Source organism: Ovis aries, chromosome 2 (assembly GCF_016772045.2).
Source record: "Ovis aries strain OAR_USU_Benz2616 breed Rambouillet chromosome 2, ARS-UI_Ramb_v3.0, whole genome shotgun sequence".
Taxonomy (NCBI): domain Eukaryota; kingdom Metazoa; phylum Chordata; class Mammalia; order Artiodactyla; family Bovidae; genus Ovis; species Ovis aries.
Genome location: NC_056055.1, coordinates 223,536,657 through 223,558,475, shown reverse-complemented (window position 1 = coordinate 223,558,475; position 21,819 = coordinate 223,536,657). Strand labels below are relative to the sequence as shown.

General features: G+C 41.4%; 1 protein-coding gene across 4 annotated transcripts in view; it reads left to right on the top strand.

Annotated features, from left to right (window-relative positions):
- The window catches only part of EPHA4 (EPH receptor A4), a 177,115-nt gene that overhangs the window by 111,769 nt on the left and 43,527 nt on the right, over positions 1-21,819 (top strand). For all 4 annotated transcript variants that reach the window (XR_009599651.1, XR_009599650.1, XM_060411342.1 and 1 more), the window contains exons 6-8: positions 9,819-9,943; positions 10,949-11,108; positions 12,299-12,410. Coding sequence is in view for 2 of the 4 variants with exons in the window: in XM_060411342.1 (XP_060267325.1) it covers positions 9,819-9,943; positions 10,949-11,108; positions 12,299-12,410 (397 nt within the window). In the remaining 2 variants the exon portion in view is untranslated. The remainder of the gene's footprint in view (positions 1-9,818; positions 9,944-10,948; positions 11,109-12,298; positions 12,411-21,819) is intronic.

Sequence of the window (21,819 nt, the reverse complement as noted above, 5' to 3'; positions counted from 1 at the left end):
TGATTGACTCATGTAATTATATTGAATACTGAAAGTGAAAAACAGGACTGTTCTTTGAGTTCATCTACCAGCCCAGGGAAAGAACAGAATCCAGAATTCAAAGTATGGTTTCAACAGAATGCACATCATTTTCACAGCATCATAAAGTCAGAAAATTATAAATCAAACCAGAACTATCATAAATCTCAGGCCATTTGTATTTGAAAATGCCCCCTGTTTTTCCTGAATGGCTCCACTTTAACAGAATGGGCTGTTGTCATCCCAGATGTCAGGGAGCAGGTTAACACAATAGAAAATTATTTCCTACTCAGGTCATATGCAGTTGGTGGTGAAGAGGGGAACAGTCGATGGGGCACTTCTGAGATGGACTCGGGCACCAACATGGAGCTGGCAGACGGTGGGTCAGAGAGGATGGAGGGACCCAAGGGGAGTCACCGCTTCAACCCACACTCTATTGCCCAGAATTCAGACATATGAACCATCCTACACATGAAGAAGTCTAAGAAATGTAGTCCTTGTCTTAGCAGCTCCATCCCAGACACAGTTGTTTATTGGGGGAGCTCCCATGTTTGTGCAGTTAGCCAGAGGCCAATCTCAAGACCTTCAGCTTCTGTATTTGTGTGTGTGTGTGTGCATCCGCACGACTGTCACTTCAGTCATGTCCAACTCTCTTCGACTCTTTGGACTGTAGTCCACCAGGCTCTTCTGTCCGTGGGATTTCCCAGGCCAGAATGCTAGAGTGGGTTGCCATGCCCCCCTCCAGGGGATCTTCCCAACCCAGGGATCGAACCCTTGCCTCTTCTGTCACCTGCATTAGCAGGTAGGTTCTTTACCACTAGCACCACCTGAGAGGTTCCAACTTCTGTGTGCAAACACTTAACGTGGACCTAAGAATTGTATCACACTCCATTATTTAAAATTTGGGTAATAGCTCTCTATAAAAAATTTGTCTGAGACAATCTGCGACTCATTTCTCTACAGAAATAAATAGAGTCTGAGTTAAACGCTTTGTCAAGTCTTGCTCTTAAATCACTTAGTTAAAGTGCCATTAGTGTTCCCCAAATCGGATCCTGACCATCCCTGGAAGTACGAGTCTGTTATATCCTTAGGTGAATGTTACTGCACTCTGCTTTATTTTATTTGCTTAAAATAGGTTCTGTGTGTACTGACCTTGCAAATCATTTTATGTGAAAAAAGGGCATCCCTCATACATTTTAAGTATAAGCTTAATTAATATTAATATTTCCATATTTAAATGTAAATGAACTTCATTTAATTCAGTCTTCTGAAGACTTTAATTGAGAATTTGGCTCCATGTCTCTTGTTGAATAGGAAAATAATTCTGTATCAATTTTGGCATAATCAAGTTTTTCCATACCTTTTGTCTGTTTGTTTGTTTTTCAGTTCTTGACTATGAGAAAGTGTGCCTAGGTGGTTATTAATGATACAGCAGCTATAAGCTATGGGGTCCAAAACTGACTTCTTACAACATCACTGATGTTCAAGGGAGGGTGGATAGGGATTCAGTCATTAATGATTTTTACCTAAGGATTAGCAGAGGGCTAACTAACCCAGCTGATTGACTGAATGTAGCTCAAACAAGATAATGTGTCTAGGAAAGCACTCTGTGCACTGTTGAGCGCTGTAAACTACTACAGTGTAATATAAAAAAATAAAACCTGCTCAGTGGTGTTTGGTACCGTACGTAGCTATAGTGCAAAACTCAGAGGAGGGATCCTTTCCTTCCCTTAGTGAGATGTGGAAGACAGCAATTAATATCAGCACCCGAGTTCTTAGCATCTCTGTGACGGCAAAGCCCTTAATCACAAGGATATCATTAGTACTCTGAAGCATTTAATTTTGATGCTTGACAGCATTTTAAAATGCACCAACCTTTGATAAAGAGCAAATCAGAGCTGAGGAGTTAAAATGAGAAAGAAAGAGGGAACAAAAACCACCTTAAGCTCCAAGTAATTCATTTTGAATATGCTATTTGTATTAAGCAGAGATATGTATAAGCTGTGGGTTTATTTTTCTTATCAGGGAAAGACCTCCTTAAGTAAACATCTCCTCTTTAAATTCAGATCCTGGGGAGGGAAACAAAACCCTGCTGAGGTTAAGACGTTATCTCCCTCCAAAACATGGGCTTTGAGAACCACTGTCATCCTTTACTTTAGGTTTCCTAAGGTCCATAAAGGGCTGTTTCCAGTCTTCTTTGTACACAGGCTGGAATCTTTTTGTTGCTTCTGTTTATTTCCTGCCTAACTCCTTCCTCCCCCGCCCTAATTAGAGCCAGTAGTGAAATGCAGTGTGTCTGTTTCAGCTATTCCCACACCCAAGGTTCCCCAAACTGTTTTTAATTCAATGCTTGTGATGCGGGGCCCCACAAGTGAAGGCTGACTCCCTCCTCCCCTTCTTTTCCCCATGTCTCTTTTTCTCTTCTCCATCCTGTTTGGGTGTCACAAGGACCAAACTGCTGCAGTAAAATGACTTGTAGGTGTTTGATGGCAAGTCATTGAGGAAGTGAATAAAAGAAAATTGCAGCATTCACATCAGTGGGGTGCGGGAAGAACTGCTGAGCTTTGAACCAAAGAAGGTTAAATTTACCATTTTCCTAAAAGAAGCAACCTCTGTTTGACATCAAAGCACCTCCTGTAATTCTTCATTGTGAGACGCACCACTGTTAGAAAGTCGTGATGGAGCCCGGAATCTATGCTGTGTCTGTTTATCCAAAACACACACAGAGATAAAACCCACCTGTACCTCCCAGATGCGCTGTGGTCTGCTCTCAAACCAAATGTAATCACAGGTACATAGCCCAGGCGGATTCTATGCCAAAAGCATTTGCAGTTTCTCAGGGGTATGTGAAATTTTGTTTGAGGGGGAGAGAATTTATCATGGCTTCCTAGTGGAAAGCTCAGACCATTCAAACTCAAGCTTCAGTGAAAGTTTCCTTTGATCCTCTTGGGTTGTTGCTCCAGCTTTAAAAAGTGATGTTTTCCTACCATTTTACTTGTTTCCAGTCTCTTTCACACACGTAATCTTGCCGCCTCCACCCTAACTGCAGAGGGCTCCCTACTCTGTTCCCTTGACTTCCCTGAGGTTTCAAGGATAGATACAGTACTAAGGGCAGCCCCTGGTGGGGACTTTGCTTACACTAGTGTGTCTTGGAAAAGGCCGTGATACTGGAAAAGACTGAAGGCAAAAGGGGAAGGGGACAGCAGAATATGAGATGGTTAAATAGCATCACCAACTCAATGGTCATGAATTTGAGCAAACTCTGGGAGATAGTGAAGGACAGAGGAGCCTGGCATGCTGCAGTCCTTGGGGTTGTAAACAATCAGACAGGACTTAGGACTGAACTACAAACACTGTCTCTTTGGAGATAACTCTGGTCTTGTCAAACTAGAGGGCTATTGGGGCTCTTTTGGGATTTAGGTTTCTAACTTGAAGGGAATTTAACACCACTCACCTTTGTAGATGAGAAGTCTGGAAAACTATTTACACATGCCCTCCAGATACAGAGGAGAAATATCGAACAGATTGTCAACATCCTCATCCAGGGAAAGAGCAGTTTCTTAAAATGCCGTCTGTAACAGGTGTAGCGCAAACTAGTTTTCATGTTAACTTACTTTTGAATGACATTTTACAGCCTGTATGTTCAAAAAAAGTTCAGCAGCATTGTAAACCCCTTAGGAAACAGAGGCTCCATTTAAAATTAGAATTGTCATTTGTCTCACTCGTAATTGTCAATATCTTTGTTAACCTAAATAGCAAAACTGAACCCGCAAAAGGTCATCTGAAACAGGTGCAGATATTAAGTTGTTTTAAGGATGACTTACTTTGGATACATTATATCTAGAAAATATTTTGCTGGCTACAAAGAGTTTTTTTTTTTTTTTAAGATGTGTTTCAACATTTAGTTCACATTTATTCCTTTGACAAATTTATTGAGCACCACTGTATGCCAGATAAGATCTTGAATAGTGGACATATAAAGATAAGCCTTGTGTGCATAGGGCATACTTTCTAAAAACTGACATGCCTGCATCTGGGAAGAAGGGGTTTTACAAATGGGTGAACAGAGGTGAGGAAATTTAAGTAACTTGTCCAAGGTGGCAGCTAGTAAATTTCAAACCTGGAATTTTATCCAAAATTCTTTTTCAATTCATTGATTCCCACCCCCACCCCCCCACCACCAAATTAGTAAAATGAAGACTTCATCTGGATCAGAAGGCTTTTTCTTTTTCACCTCATTTCACATGTCCTTAGATGCGCCCCTGCAGAGCCAAGGTGCTGCTGATTTCCTGAATTCTCCAGTCACGTGTACAGCTCTGTTGCCCAACAAATCAATCCTGACCACAATTCCTGAGCCTAAATTGAAATCCTCTGTGGTTCTCTGTAATCCACAGTGCAGCCCTCCACATTCTGGCTTCTTATCCCACTTACTGCCTAGCCAAGTGTTTAAAGTTTTTAAACATAAATGCCAATTCAGGTCCACTTTAAATTAAGTTCCACAAGCAAAGACTTACAGGACTTGTGTAGAATGACTTCACGAGGATTGAATGGTTGTATCCGCATGATTTGTAAGTAAAAGAAGAAGGAATGGATGCCATGTTTTGGATTCAAAACTACTGAAATCCCCTTGAGAGTGCTAGGAAAAGGTGGTCTCAGACACTTTCATCTCAAGACAGGAAAATGGACATTGAAAATTCTGCTTCAAAAATTTAAAAATTAAGGGCTTTATTAAATTAGGTCACAAATCTTTCTTTAAAAAATACTCTTTAGGAGTTCTTGCCTTTGTGATTTTTGCCTCCATCTGTCATCATTCACTAACTATACTACTGTCGACTAGCATGACCAGCTCTTCTGGTTGTGTGCTATGTCAAAATATTAGCCATTAAAGGAAGCCTGCTTATGTCCAGGGGCACAAGAGTTTCCTTAAAGCAAACATCTCTTTTATGAAGGAAGTCTGTGGGTAGAGAGGAATGCCTTTCAGTCTAAGATGTGCCTTTTCCTTTTAATGAGCCTAGTTACATCAATCCTCAGCTTCCTCCCAGCTTCTTACTCTTCTGCAGGCGTATGGTGCGTCGGAGGACACAGTATGAGGAGGAAGTCCCCACCTCTTGGTTCTCCCCATTGCCATGAGATATTCTTACTGGATAAGAATGTTAGCAGGAACTGTTTCTTCAGTTCTAGGAAACGGACTCTAGGTTGGCAAAAAAGAGTGCCTTGTGTGTGAGTGTGTGTGCATGTTCCGTTGCTCAGTTGTGTCCAGCTCTTTGTGACTGTAGTCCACCAGGGTCCTCTGTCCATGGGATTTCCCAGGCAACAATACTGGAGTCAGTTGCTATTTCCTCCTCCAGGGGATCTTCCTGACCCAGGGATTGAACCTGCGTCTCCTGCATTGCAGGCATATTCTTTATAGCTGAGCCACTGGGGAAGCCTGTCTTCTCTGTAAGACTATTAAAAAAATTCTCCATCAATTTTTTTTTTTCAATTAAGAAGCTAACGGATAAGATAGCACTTAATTGGATACCAAAGATTGTATTTAATTTAGCTTTGTTTGCCCTTTTCCATCTTGGCCTTGTTTCATTGGTGCTCCTGAAGTTTGTGCTTGGTGGATGAGTCAGTATGGAGGAAGAGCCAAGTCTGCCTGCCTTCCTTAGGTTTGGAAATGTAAACTGGCCCACTGGGAGGCAAGCAGGACCTTTTTTCTGCATAGTCTTTTTATGTTGACCAAAATTCACAGTGTGATTGGAAGCCTTGTTTTGAACTAAGGCGTTGATTTGTTAAAGCTACTATTAAACCAGGTATTTGGGATGAACGTTCAAGCTATTATTTTATTACTTTTTTATCTCCTCTTTTAATTCTGTCAGCTAAGGGAAGAACTCTGAGGTTTTAGGACTCAGAATCTGAAACACTTCTAAACTGAGTAGCATCTGGCTGTGTTTACCAGCTTGTGGACATCGACCAATGGTGGCATCAGAGATGAATTTTGGGGAAAACCTAGACTGAATGTTATGCAGTTCTGAGTTTCCCTGTGTGAAAATTTTCAGTTCTCTCTCAGTTCTTCTGATTTCCCCAAGGTCAAAATCCCAAACTGGTGTCAGGATTACCCTTAATACTTCTCTAACACTGGCTAATCTCTTTTTCTTTGGCAAAGCATAGAGATGCAAGAGCATTTAGGTTGTTTTTTTTTAATATTGTGTTAATTACACTATTATTGCATATTGTTATGGATGCATTATTTATATTTCTGTGGTTACCTGCCATTAATTGCAAGTGATAACTGTGGTGAAACGTTGTCTTTTGAGAGATAAAGTGTATCGTTTTAAGAAAAATGTTGCTTAAATCATAGTCCAAGTTGCAGAGGGAGGGATGTGGCAGCAATTACATGGGTGGCATGAGAAGACTGGTGCTTGAGAACCACTGGGGAAAGGAAATGATTGAGAAATGCCATTGCCGAATGCCTCCTCCAGGGAAATGAGCCGCAGGCAGGCACACAAGGCATGATGATGGCTTCCAGATGTAACGTTGGAGGTTGTATTGGAAGCAGGCTAGGCCAGGCGAGGAAAGAACCCTTATGTGGATTGTAACATGGAGGACATCCAAGTTGCCTCTTCTCTCCAAAGTGGCAGTATGACAAACCCAAGTTTTTCACAAACTGATGTTCTTCTTGCTGGAGAAGCTCTCTCCCAGGGAGAGGAATGGCTGCCCTATTTACTATTACCATACACTTTCCCGTTTTAGGACTGATTCTCAATCTCAGCTGGTCATGGGTTGCTTTTGTCACCATGGTGAGATAAAAATGCTCTTCTGATAAACATCTGTTCAGAAAGAATCAGACTTTACAGCCACACAACATCGTATTTTTTGTCAATTACCACGATTTATTCTTCTTTCCTCTTTAATCTCATCTTCCTCCATTATTACAACAGCTGAGTCAGCAGGCACTCTCCTGGTTTCCTTTCACGTTTGTGCCTATGATTCTCCAAGTGGAGTTGCATTAGGATTATTCTATTAGTTAACACGATGATATTGTTAACAGCCTGCCTGAGATTTTGTGAGCGCTCCGGTGAAGCTCATATTCCCTTTGAATGGGCACAGAAACTCTGCTGCTCCAACTCCCGAATTGGAAATCAGGTTCATTTCCCACATACAGTAAGTAGTTCAGGGATAACCCAGCCAGAGAGAAACCATCTTAGTTAATCAGTGCACTCACTCCAAGGGCAGCCAGGCAGTTCTTTCCCGAGAAATCTGTCGATTATCAGGCTCTGACCCAGAACATTTCTGAGCATAAGTTCACATTATAACTTTATGATTTTCCTCCCTCCTGCTTTCTTTCTAACAGCCTCACTTTTCTATTTCATTTCCCCATCCTGACTATCGGAGTTGAAAGAGCCCCTTTTTATGGAGTGGATGCTAAAATGCTCTGTTAGGCAATATATTTATTACCTGGAGTGAAATGGCTTTTCACAGCCAGGCAACTGTCCTGAACTCCTTGCTGCCTCTACATTTAAGAAAATCACTCCTTGCATTGCGCTAGACAATGGCTCTGTGTCACCCAGTAAAGGAAGAGAGAGAGAAAGTGTATGTGCGTGTGTGTGTCTGTTGGGGCAGGGAACCTTAATACAGTTAACGAGCACATTTCCGGTTTTCATTTTCTTCAGATGTTCGGTGGTTTCCATGTGTCTGCTGCATGCAACTCTGTTCACTCAGTTTGGTATTAACTAACCTTGGGTTGCCTTTGATGGAGGACATGTGTGTTCACTGTATCGAAGCTTCACTTGCATTTATGCCTGAGATCCAATCTGGAATAGCTTTGGGAACAGATTGAGGGAGAAGAAGAAATGGGGAAGCGTGTGTGTGTGTGTGTGTGTGTGTGTGTGTGTGCGTGTGCGTGGCACACTCGCACTACCATCTCCAGACACCTCTAAAAGAGATGCCAGGCTGTTAGATGGCCGCTTCCAAGAGGTACTCTGCTGAATGAGCTTTAGCAGGAAGATTCCCTTGTGTGACATGTGACTCTGGTGGGTCTGGTTGTGTCCCTTGCCACCGGCGAACCTGTCAGATATGGTCAGGTGGGTTTGCAGCCAGCTCCATTCCACTTGCAGATCATTTATTTCACTTTTTCTCTTTTTTCCCCTCTGAGTTAGGATTTGGAAGTTGTGTGTCTTGGGGAAGGGCAGGAAGATGACCCCGCACAGCTCTGTGGTTCCTCAGTGCTCATTTTTGGATGTTTGTTTTCATGTTGTTGTTGTTGCTGTTCCGTCACCAAGTGGCGTCTGATTCTTCGCAACCCCATGGACTGTAGGATGCCAGGCTTCCCTATCTCTTACCATCTCCCAGAGTTTGTTCAAGTTCATGTGCAGCTTGTTTTCATATGTATTCACAATTCAAGAATGAATAAAACATATACGTTTGATTTAGGACGACCCCTAATCTCTGGTTCTGCAGACCAGCTTTGTTAGATAAAATTGTGCATTTCGTGAATGCTGCCTCTTTTCCCTGGAGATGGCACATTTGTGCCATTGTCAGTCATGCAGAGCTTGATGACAACTGGCTGGAGATGTGACAACTACAGTGCCGAAGCAAGGGGTTAGGCAGCATGGGTTGATAAATCTCAAAGCTGTGTTTTCTCCCCAATTATGATAAAACACCCAGTGGAGGACAGTTTTTTTGTCCTTCTTAGTAGAAAGGTTTTCTACTCAACAGGCAAAAGCAGTATTTCAACTCGTGTAAAATAGTTGGAAAATGCCATCCGTGTCCTGAAACTATTGTGGCTTTATTTGTATGGTTATGTTCAAACTGGAAACTCTTTACTATAATTAAGTGGTACTTTTATTTATATTGGAAAGTATGTAAATTATTTGCCTTCTGGCATTCCCTGCAGTACCCTTGGAAGAGTTACACTGTCTCTTCCTTGTATATATATTTTAAAAAAATTAAAGATCAGTAAGACAACACTCGATACTTTGGAGGTGGGATGAGATGTAGTTCCTCTGAGCTCAAGAGGAGATTTTCCAAAAGCTTTTATGGCTTGCAAAAAAATAAACAAACAGATAGAGTATAGTATCATGTTAGGGGCTCAGCTGAATCCGACTCTTTGCAGTCCTGTGGATTGTTTGTAGCCTGCCATGCTCCTCTGTCCAGGGAGTTCTTCAGGCAAGAATACTGGAGTGGGTAGCTATGAGGGAATCTTCCTGACACAGGATTCACACCTGGGTCTCCTGCATTGCAGGCAGATTCTTTACCATCTGAGCCACCAAGGAAACAAGCAGATAGCATTCTCTATTGTTGTTGTTTAGTTGCTCAGTTGTGTCCCACACTTTGTGACCCCCATGGACTGTAGCCCACCAGGCTCCTTTTTCAGTGGGATTTCCCAGGCAACAATACTGGAGTAGGTTGCTATGTCCTTCTCCAGGGGCTGTTCCTGAACCAGGGATCTAACCTACATCTCCAGCATTACAGGCAAATTCTTTTCTGCTGAGCCACTAGGGAAGCCCCAGCATCCTCTACACTATAGGCTTTCTGAGGAATGGCTACAGAAGCTGTAGAGGTGACCCTGTAGGACTGTGGACTTACTAGACTTTACTTTAGAGATTGTCTTTCTAAGACAGATCGTATGTCCCCAAAATGCTGGAGAGAACCATAAAATGGGATGTGTTTGAACTGGGATGAGGAAAATAGGGATCTGGAGGAAGGTAAGTCAATATTTCACAGTTTTCTAAGATAAGATGATATTATTGACTGATGTCACCAGTTTTTTCCCGCTAATGTAAGATATTGTCTTCTCTTTTTTTTGGTCCCAATAGCACCCTCATCCATTGCTTTGGTCCAGGCTAAAGAAGTTACAAGATACAGTGTCGCTCTGGCTTGGCTGGAACCAGATCGGCCCAACGGGGTGATCTTGGAGTATGAAGTCAAGTATTATGAGAAGGTATTACTCGAATGAACAAGGTTCTTCTCCTTGCTACTCCTTCTCCTTTTTACCCTCCTTCCCTCTTCCTTCCTTCCTTCTTCTCTTTTTCTCTATAGCTTTTGGCCAGTTACAGATTCTGGAATACTAGTAAATCTCAAAGCCAAATGTATTTGGCTTTCCAGTCAAGTCCAATTGTGAATTTTATGCATTAAGTTGCTAGTCTTAAAAAATAGAAAAAATACATTATGTTCTAATATAACTATTTTTTCTTACTAGTCATGAAAGTCAAGATAGCTAACAAGGTCTAATCTATAAACCTTCTATCAGGGAGAATGACTCATAAAAGTTGAAATAATGATCTGTTTAAGTAGATGACTGCTATTCAGAATCAAGGTGTGGATTTTGATGACTTTTAATAGAAAATCGGGGAAAGAAAATTACATTCTGCAGCCTCTTAAAGTTATAGAAAGACATTATTTTTGCAAATAACTTACCTCTTAAAGGATAGAATTCTGAAGAGAGCTGTCTGCATTCAAGGTTGTCGAGAAAATGAACAATTGTCTTCTCTTTCCATTTTAAAGATAATCACTTATTGGTTTCCTTAATAAAAGCAGGAAAAGGACAAGCTTTTTTTTTTCCCATTGAAACCAGATTATAACATTTTTGACATTTTCTAGATGGAAAATAGAAAACAGAAAAGGGACCTTCTTACAGGTGTTATTTCTGTTAAATTGCTGGGTGTGGAGTGAGTAAAGCCACCAACCATCATCTAATGTTCTTTTCAAAAAAAAGATCTGGATATGGTCAATGTCAATAGCGATCATACCTGAACTTCACATTTCTTTTAACATCTAAGTCACAATAGTACTTCTAACATTGAACCGAATATAGTGTTTAGAGTTCATCAGTCTCCATTTACTTTCAGCCTCTGAGTGGACTGGCTCAGCTGCTTTAATATTGTGTCTAGAGTAAGTGGAGGAGTTATTTTGCCACCTTCCTTCATCTTATTCTCTTGTAATGTAGGATCAGAATGAACGAAGCTATCGGATCGTCAGGACAGCTGCCAGGAACACAGATATCAAAGGCCTGAACCCTCTGACTTCCTATGTTTTCCATGTCCGAGCCAGGACAGCAGCTGGCTATGGAGATTTCAGCGAGCCCCTGGAAGTCACAACCAACACAGGTAATGAGTTCTGAGATTCTTTGTACAATCCAGGGCAAATCCTATTCTGTTGAAATCTAAGAGGCTGTACAAAATTTTTGGTTAGGCAAACATTTTGTTTCAGAGGCTATTGCTTAAAATTAGATAGCCAGTATCTGTAACATAGAATACCTCTTGGTATTTGGAAAAGACCATTTTTCATACTGGTATCTGATCTGTTTTTTCACATGATTGAGAAATATCTTCTTTTTCTCTTGTGCTAAGCCTTTTATAAACTGTGAAAAACAGGATTGTCAGACTGACTAATTGACAGTTGCATAACTATCTTACATTAAGCTGGGGAGTTTTCTCCCTGGGAGGATGAGAGAAGGCACCAAGTTGTTTTTTTTTTTTTTTTTTTCTCTCCTGTTTATTTCTAGGAATCTGTTCAAAACAAGTCAGATCATTTTTTTTTTATTATTTTTTTAAGGCCCTCTAGACAACTACATCAATCTTTCAACATTATGAGTTGTACCAACTGAATGATTAAATCAAAATGTTAATAGAGGGCATACCTATGAATAAGCAATTTACATAACTCCCCTTCATAATTAACAAACCAAAACTGAGCCTAGTAGATAAGAAGCTACTGGGACAGAATTCTCTACATCAGTTCTACAAAATGATTTTATTCACAAATTATTAAATAAAATAAGAAAAAAAAAGGAGAAAATTCAGAATTAAATCTGAAGAGGTTTGACATCCTTTGAGATTATCCTAGAAGGCTTCAAGGAGGAAGTGGCTTTTGAGATGGGCAATAATAGGCAGGTTTTTTACTAGTTGGGGTGTGGGTAGGGGGAGAGAGGATCATTCAAAAATACTTGTCCTTTTGGAAATTTCCAAATGTCTTTCTCACTAAGGAATTCATCAGATCCTTGAGTTAGAGTTTAGGTTGAGAGTAGAAAGGAAAAGAAGAAAAGGCAACGAGTGGAAATATTTACGACAGGCCTTCATCGAGTTTTCTGGTTGAAGTTTTTCATGCAATTATAAAGAGTGTTTTTGTCTTATTAAGGATGTCTTAGAAAGAAAATGCTGTTGCCTGAATACTTCATGAAGAGCAGAGTAGGCCGTGAGCCTTTCAAATGGTTTCAGAGAGTCGAAACTTGTGACAGTCAGAAGTTCTAACTCTTAGGACCTCACCAAGGTGACGGTTGTGTAACTCTCTTTGCCAGTGCCTTCCAGGATCATCGGAGACGGGGCCAACTCCACTGTCCTGCTTGTCTCTGTCTCGGGCAGCGTGGTGCTGGTGGTTATTCTCATCGCAGCTTTTGTCATCAGCAGGAGGTAAGCACTAAAGCCACTCACTGCCCCCACCCTCTTCCCAGTTTTTCTGAGGGAGCTTTTTGTCTCCTCCACACAAAGCTGAGTCTTTTGATTAGCATCATAAACACAGCATTTGCATCACCAACTCGCTCCTCTTTGCTTTGATCTCCCTACACCCCTGCTGGAGCTGTGGGCCTTGGTGGCAGCCCTCACTGCAGAGAATCCTAGAAAGACGCAGCTAATTCCAGGGAACCAAACTGAAAACAGGCCCTTGGGAGCTTTCTAGATTCTCTAGGCTGAAAGGTGTTATATTTATACCTCTCTTAAGCCTGGACTGATGGCCAAAGGCCAAAAAACCCCAGAAGACTTGGACCTCAACTTTGAGTTCTGCCATCTGTCGCCTGTGTTACTTCACCTCTCTGAGGCTTTGTTTCCTTTTTGTGAAATAGGGTAATAAAATACCTGTCTCTAAGAGCTATTGACAGGAGAGTTTTGATAGGCAAAATAGATAATCCAGCACACAGGTGCTGGTTTAACAAGATACTGGTTCATAATAACAGTAACCAAAGCAAGAAAGCAGGTCCTATGCGCCATCTTCCCTTAGGGAAAGCCAGAGACTTTTCCAGAGAGTACCCTTTGAGAGCTTTGTGGGCATGGCATTGTTCTTGGAAAAGGATCTAAAACAGCAATTACTTACTCTATGAGAGTTTGCAGTCTAACTTGGTACTTGAGAAACAATCTAGAAAAGAGAACTAGAATGAGTTTGACAGCATATTGTTTTTTGACCCAGTTTTTCTTACCTTGTCATCGTCTCCACCTACTTTCAGCAATGCCTGGAGCCTCCCGAAGAATGGGAGGGATTTGGGGGGCACCCCACTCCAGTACTCTTGCCTGAAAAATCCCATGGACGGAGGAGCCTGGTAGGCTGCAGTCCATGGGGTCTCTAAGAGTCGGACACAACTGAGTGACTTCACTTTCACTTTTCACTTTCATGCATTGGAGAAGGAAATGGCAACCCACTCCAGTGTTCTTGCCTGGAGAATCCCAGGGATGGCGGAGCCTGGTGGGCTGCCATCTGTGGCTTTGCACAGAGTCGGACATGACTGAAGCAACTTAGCAGCAGCAGCAGCAGCAGCCCATCTTCAGTGTGTGTCCACATCTAGGCCTTCTTTGTCTCACATGTGGGGACCTTCCCCTTCTCCAACCTTCACCCTCCCTATGCCATCAACTGTTTTGTAAGGTGGGGCTTTTAAGAAAAAATGTAGAACCCAGGATATCAAAATGATCATCTTAATTATAAATCTTTTCATGTTACAGAAGAGGAAACTGATACTCAGAAAACTGTAGTCCTTGTCCAGAATCACCCTGTTGCTTTAGCAGTAGATCTGTTCCTGGACCACCACCGCCATGCTTGGCCTCAGGCCACTGTCTGTTGGCACTGTCTCTTTCTGCCTCTTTGGTTGGCCAGCTCATTGGTATCAGAACACTGCCTTTGGCTATTTCCACTGGCTTGGGCCAGCCACCATGATTTTCTCTCACTTTATGATACATTATAATTAGCACGATGACCATACATCTTCGTTTGCCTGGGTGGTTTGAGTTGTCACAGGTATTTATTAATATCATGTATCTATTCTCACTCTCTAGAATGTCCTGGAATATAGAGCTCGAGCATCATCACGCTCACATAGTAGAGAAAAGCTCCTTATTGAGTGTGGGCACCTGCGTTTGCCATTATGACTGTTCTTTCTGATGCAAAGTCTGTTGGAGTACAGCACTGAATTTTGTCTTGAAGAAGTTAAATCCACCACATTCAGTCCCATTGCTGTCATACCCTACACACATACGGACATACATCTAGACATGCCCATTGCCCTCTGTATAATAGTACACCTTAGACTTTGGAAACTTCACCTTGGCCTGAGCAGAATCTGAATTCCCAGAGTTCTTTCCTCCCCATGCTTCTGGTTTTGGCAGTCGTTCAAGATGGACCTCTTTCTTGTCCGTTGCCATTTGACTTTGTGCATATACACATGTCGGGCTCATAAACATGAAAATTACACACCTTAATCTCTATCCGTCTGACAGCAGGCCTGATAGAGCAGGATGAGCAGTATATTGAAAGTACATCAGCATTTGCTTTTGGTGCGTTTGAAATTTTTACAGTGTGTATAAAAACTTCCGTCATTGGAAAATAAAGATGTTGAATGGGTTGCCGTTCCCTTCTCCAGGGAATCTTCCTGACCCAGGGATTGAATCTGGGTCTCCAGCATTGCAGGCAGATGCTTTACTGTTTGAGCCACCAGGGAAGCCCTTTTACTTTCATTACATATTTCTATATTTGAAGTTTTTACATTGTATATAAACTACTTGTGTCGTTGGAAAACAAAGACATTTAAAAGTCTAAAAAGAGGAATAAAATCATTCATTACTGCCACCTCAAAAAAATACTTAACTGAAATTCAACTCCCCAGAATGCTCAGAACCATTGGAGATAACACTTGCTTATAGAAAGCAGAAAGGGAAAGACAGAGGATGAGATGGTTGGACGGCATCACCAAATCAATGGACATGAGTTTGAGCAAATTCCAGGAGATGGTGAAGGACAGGGAAGCCTGGCGTGCTGCAGTCCATGGGGTGGCAAAGAGTCAGACATGACTGGGCAACTGAACAGCAACAGATCTCATCTTGAGTCTTAACCAAGATTTTGGCTGGGAGAATTCTCTATTTGTAGTCTAGATTTCCTTTAGCATGACTTTCTTTGTTTGTTTTTTGCATTTTAAGTTGCCCTAAATACAGCAGTCAGATAGGAGTAATTAGAAATAGTTTGCCTCGTTATAAGTGTGTTTTTTCCCCCATGTTCTTCTTTGACAAAACAAAAAAAAAAAAAAGGAAAAGGAAAAGCAGATGAAAATGTAATGCAGGAAGACAAGTTTATTAAAATCTGTAGCTATAGAAAATAGCATCACAAGCTTGATGACTTAATTTCCTTTCTGCTTTTATTGAACACTTTATTATTTAAGGCAGGATTGATCGAATTTCCAATTATGAGTCCCCACCTTAGAGAATTGAGCCTGTCAAGTTACCCAGCCATGATTCCTGTACCTTCTTCCCCATTTAAAAAAAATAAGTCACTTTCCAAGGCTGATAAACACTGCTTGGTGATTGGTCCTCAATGGATCACTTTTTAGAAAATGAAATGTCAACCCTTTGGCCTCCTATTGATTCTTCTTTAGTGTCAGACATAAAGCTGTCAAGGAAAGGCTGCCTGGAGCCAGGTAGCTGACAGGCTTTGCAGTGGCGGGTGCACACTCAGCTGATTTTTTTTTCCGCGTGCAGGCTGTGTGCTCTGTCATGACGACCGTAGATGTTTGAATGGAATAAGATCAGGTAAGGAGAAAGGAGACAGGTATAGTGCAGACCAAAATCCGGTCCATGCTTTTAGTGAGAGTGCAAATGAAAGATGGTAAATGGTATGCCTAAAACCCACGCTGCAGTCAGCCATATGGGAAAGGAACAGATAAAACATCCTTGCCTGGAAAAGGATGGGGCTGCTTCTTGCCTCCTACAGCCACGGGTGCAAAGAGAAGGGGTCAGTTGATCTGACACTTTGTGATCCCACGGACTGTCATTTGGCAGACTACTCTATTCATGGAATTCGCCAGGCAAGAACACTGGAGCGGGTGGCCATTCCCTTCTCCAAGGGATCTTCCCAACCCAGGGATCGAACCTGGGTCTCCTGCATTGCGGACAGATTCTTTACCACCTGAGCCACCAGGGAAGCCCTGGATGGTCGATAGCAATTTGGATGCAAGAGATGTTACTGCTGATACGGTGACTCCCTATACCTTTGTGTCTCCTGTGATGACAGGGGAGGTTAAAGATGTGAATGAGCAGAGACCCACACAGTGACAAAAACTTTAGTCCTCATGATTAGCTCAAAAAAAAAATGCTAGTTTTTGTCATTAAAAAAAAAAAAATGTCCTCAGGCTCATAGCCAGCGTCCTGCTAGTTTTTTTTTTTTTAACTATATAACAATTGTTTTTTATTTCACTGTGTTTACTTTATACTGAGAAGCCTGAGCTTTAGGCAAATCAGAGTTAATCTCTGATTTCTCCAATGAGAAGATCCACTTTCTCCTTTTGACCAACTTGGAAATGTAAAATTTGGGGATCTCAGTGAAAGCATCAGACTTCAAAGTTTATAAGTTTTATTTATTTAAAATGATATACAGAATACATTGACTTAGACCTATTATATGTTTTTACCATCCACATTATGTTGAGGAAGTTAACTTACATTTTTAATAAGCATCTTTGGTCAGTGTCTTCCTGTGTCACTTATCATATAAGTTATAATTTAAGGATTCTGTCAGCTTTTCAGAGCATGTAATTATATCTACCATCTGGGGTTGTTAGAGGTGCAGCATTTCTTATATTTATGTGATGTTGTCCCTAGAAATCTTCTCCTAGACTGCGTATGTACATTCCATTGGCAACATGGCACCATTTCTTTATATTCCTGTAGGTGTACATTTGTGGTTGCCGCAGTGTAACTACTTTATTGCTTTTAAAATTGATTTTTGACTGTTAGCAATGACATCATAAAATGCAGTGGTAAGGTCATAGCCTCAGGACTAATGATCCTAGTGACTGGCCATGTTAAATTCCTCTGACAACTTCCCCCACCCTTTTCTGTTAATGACTTCATCAGTTTACCTCCAGAGGTGTCCTGAATAGTCTTAATTCAGGTTGCTTTAGGTTAGTGTGTCTCCCCCAAATGGTATTTTTGTTTGTTTGTTTAGTATGTATGAGAAACACTTTTAAGAAAGGACTAGAATGCAAGGCGAGCCCTTCTCTTCTAAAGGACAGTTTGGTGATCAGACACAAGTATTGCCTGATAACCAGCCATAGGTGGCTTTTATACTGATCTTCTGATCATTGCTAGTGCTGCTGGGTTTCTCTCTATGTTAGGGTTATAAAGTACCCCTCTTACCTGAATTAAAGGAAAAATAGTGAATTGATTTTTTTTTTTTTTTTTTTGGTTGCCCTGGGTCTTCGTTGCTGTGCACAGACTTGCTCTAGTTACACAGAGTGGGGCCACTCTTTGGTTGCATTGCGCTGGCTTCCCTTGTTGCAGCACGTGGGCTCTAGGCACAGGGCCTTCTGTGGTGCACGGGCTTAATGCTCCCAGGCATCTGAGATCTTCCCAGACCAGGGACGGAATCCGGGTCCCCTGCATTGGCAGGCAGATTCTTATCCTATGTACCACCAACGAAGTTCAGTAATGAATTGATGTTAAGAAAAAAATGAAATGGCTGTGGCACAATTTGTAAAGGAGGGACACGGATGGCTCAGGGTACGAAATTGCTGGCATCTTGTATATTAAGAATTTGAGGCCTGGAGAAGAGGTTAAACAGTTAACTACAGAAGGTCACACAGATAGTTAGTTGCTTGATCAGAACAGGAGTCCATCCCTCCTGACTTCCAATATTGCGTCTAGATAGATTATGTTAATATCTTTTGAACTGGAAAATAGACCTACATCAAATGCTAACATTGACACTTGTAGCGAACCAGAGCTTCAGGAGTCTTCTCCACGATGTGATGTTGGTACATTTGTGTTCTGTGATTTGATGTGTTTCTAATGCATGCTATTAAGAAGTCAGACTTTGCAAGTTGGTGTTGTATTCTGAAGGTTACAGTTTTCCACTTTGGAGCTGAAACTCTTTTCATAATGCTAAAATAGTTATCATTCAGTCTCTATCTCTCCTGGTGTCCTAATTGGAATATTATGATCACATAAGAATGAATACACTTAAATGTTAGCCTAAATTGGCTCTGATGAAGTCATGTAAATTTCTACAATTAGGGGGCAGATGGTACTGCGGGAACATTTCTAAACAATTTGTGTGCAATCGTACGGTTCACTTCCACCCATTTCAAAATGTTGCTTGTGAAGAGCATTTAGCCATCATTTGGTGCAGGAACAATGACAGCTTAAGGAAGGGGAAAAAGAAGGATGACTTCGATGAATCTTCGTGGGTGATGCCGTTAAACACTGGAAAGGGTCCTCCTGGAGCCATGCTAGTTATTACATTGCTTTATCTTCTTTAATTTGCACTTTAGCTGAATAAATTACTTACCTTTTGCTAATTAGTTTTGGAACAGTGAACCCCATCAATCAAATCTGTTGACTTGATCAGGGAAGTTAGTATTTTCATAAAAGTGGGCTGTATATTGGGCCCTGCCACACTTCCCTCTACTATTCTGTTGGTTTTATGGGATAGTCAAGGAGCCAGGAGCAACATGTTGGTTGTGGGGGCAGCACCAGGGGCTCCTACTGTTCCTGGACATTGTCTGTTAATACCCCAATTCCAGTGGGCTTATTCACAGCTTTCAAAGTTTCACCTGCAGACAAATCCCTTTAACTTCGTTGAAAGGTGGTGTATTTCCTTCTGGAGCATTCACTCACAAACCACTCCCCTATTTACCAGTTTTTTGTTTGTTTGTTTAATCAGCTTGCCCACATCTCAATAATTAGAAAATCTTCCACAAAGGTTCCCTTCTGTCATTCAGGTGATCTGCCTCAGATGTCAGTTTCGAACCCTTTTAGATGGTGTGGTTTCCTGTGGGCTGGCTGACCCAGTGATAAGCTCCAGTGGGCTTTCTTTCTCTGGACAATAACGGACGCATTGTCCTACCCCGAACCAAAGGAGAAAGGGTCATCAGGTGACAAAGGGAGAGCAGGACTCAGGCTTTTTAGTTTTCAAGGTATTATTAAGTAGCTAATAGGCTACAATTAGCCCCTGAACAGTAATCCTTGTGTTTCTTTGTCAGCATTCCTTGTACTCCTCTAGAGACTTTTCCAAGTAACACTCCAAGTAAAGTTTCTTTAAAAATACACCTTCTCTTCTAATTTACTTCCTCCTTCTGTGTTTAGAAGTATGAGGAAGGGACAGGCAGGTCAACCTTGTAATGAATGATTCTTGCCGTTCTGCGTTTCCTCTGGCTTTGCACAGATTTCATGAAAGTGTTGATGGAAATCAGCATTCCTAGGCTTCTTGAGACTGTTCTTTCTTCTGGTATCTATCAGGGTTTTTGACGAACTCACTGACAATTTAAAGTTGGGAGAAAAGCTTCTTTGCACAATGCATTTTTTTTTTTCTTTTTCTTTAAAGGAAAGAAATTCAGATCAGTATTCTTGATGTAAAGTGGTTTAAAAGATATACTTGTAATTTTAGATAATGCTTTTAGGAGCTCTGATAAGATACAATCTCCTGGGCTGGCAGGGCCCTATCACACCCTTGGGACCTAGCCACGAGTTTCCCTGACATAAAATGTTTTCAAAGACCCTGACCTAACATGCTTGTATTTCCTTTAAAAGGAGAGGAAAGGGGGGAGGCTTGGAGGGAACTACATCTTTCATACAAGCGTCTGATTTCAGGTTGTTTAAACCTGTTTAGCTTCTTTGATGAAGTGATGGCTTTTGAGAGCAAGTGGAATCCAATTTAAGTGGATTTACTCATATGAAATGTGCTATTACTTATAATTAACTCTCGCCAGATATCATCATGTAACTTCATCTCCACTGTGAGAGGCAGTGAGCTGGATGTGGCAGATACACTCCTGTATTTGCTGGAGAGTCATGGGTGAACGCTTGCCCCTCTGCCTCCATTGTTCTCATCTGTACAGTGGGACTGAGCATGTGTCTGTCTGCCGGACTGCTTTCATAGGGTTGTTGAGAAGATGCAATGAGATAATACATGTGAAGGTTCTTTTAAAGGTTAAATGCAAAGTGAAAATGCAAGCTGTTATTTAAGACTGAGCAACTTGCCTTCGAAGTGAACTCTAGTAACTTCTAGAGGTCTGAGGTCTGTGTTTACTAAGCTGGTCCCTGCTTTACAAACAGTTAGGGGAGGAGATAATATGTGTAATGAGAGCACTTTGAAAAGTTAAATGCAGTGTAAAAAGGCAAGGTATTATTATTTGCAAGGGAATTATGCATGCAGAGAAACATCTGTAGGCTCCGAGGGTCTGATTGCAGAGCTGGTTCCTGCATTGCTGATAATTTGGAGAGGAATGTGGGCGAGGAGCTGGGATATGTGACTGTGATGGGGCTGTTCTCTGGTCTGTGTGGCCCTCTTTCTTCCATGATCATCCCGCCCTTCTCAGCTTGTTCAAGGTGCAGGGGTTCAGGTTATCGGATTCAGACAGGACCACACTGCTTCGACCCTCCGTGGCCATCAGGGAATCCTTTGTCACCACAGAGCTTCAGTTTCCACATATGTAAGAGTCTTGACTGACCTCATTTTTAAAGAGCTAAGAAAATTACAAGATGATTATAAACTGCAATGTAAACTTGACATTTTTGGCTGAAACATAAATGCACATATTTTATTCACTAATGTGGTCTCATTTCCCAACTTTAGAGAGCTCTAACATCAACTGAGTTGATTTTCCAGTTTATTTAATATATTTACCTGTAGACACGGGGCTTCCCAGGTGGCGCTAGTGGTAAAGGACCCACCTACCACTGCAGGAGACCTAAGAGATGTGGGTTCGATCCTTGGGTCAAGAAGATCCTTTGGAAGAGGGCATGGCAACCCATTCCAGTATTCTTGCCTGGAAAATCCCATGGACAGAGGAGCCTAACGGGCTACAATCCATAGGGTTGCAAAGAGTTGGACAGGACTAAGACAACTTAGCATGCACACATGGACACCTGTGTATATGTATAATGTATCAAGATTACTGATTAAAGCTTTATATATACTCAACGTTTCTTTTTCCCAAGACTTTTTATAACCAAGTCAGATATCACTCCTATGGGACATTGAGAGTAGAATGCCAACTGTAAGACCATACACTGTTTTCTAGAAAAAAGAATTAGCTACAAATGGAAACTTATTTTTACTCTTGCAGTATTGTCTACAAACTCTTAAGGAATATAATCCAGTATGAAGCAAATATTTACCTCTTAAATTGTCATTAATAATTTAGGAATTTGTATGCAGCAATTGAAGCCAGTAACCACAAAACTATTGTTTTAAGGATATCATATAACATGATAATGAGATAATGAGGGTGTGTGTGTGTGTGTGTGTGTGTGTGTGTGTGTGTGTGTGTGTGGAAGTGGTTATTGTGGTGAAAGCAACAGGGCTTACTGTTGCTTATCACATAATGACCATTATTGCCTTGTGCAGAATTCACCAAGGGAAACTTATTTTTTATTTAACTTTTTATTTTGTTTTGTAGTATAGCCGATTAACAATGTTGGGACAGCTTCAGGTGGACAGCAAAGGAACTCAGCCATATATATGTTTCACTCTCCCCCAACTCCCCTCTGATCCAGGCTGCCACATAATATTGAGCAGAATTCCCTGTGCTATCCAGTAGGACCTTGTTAGTTAGCCATTTTCAATGTGGCA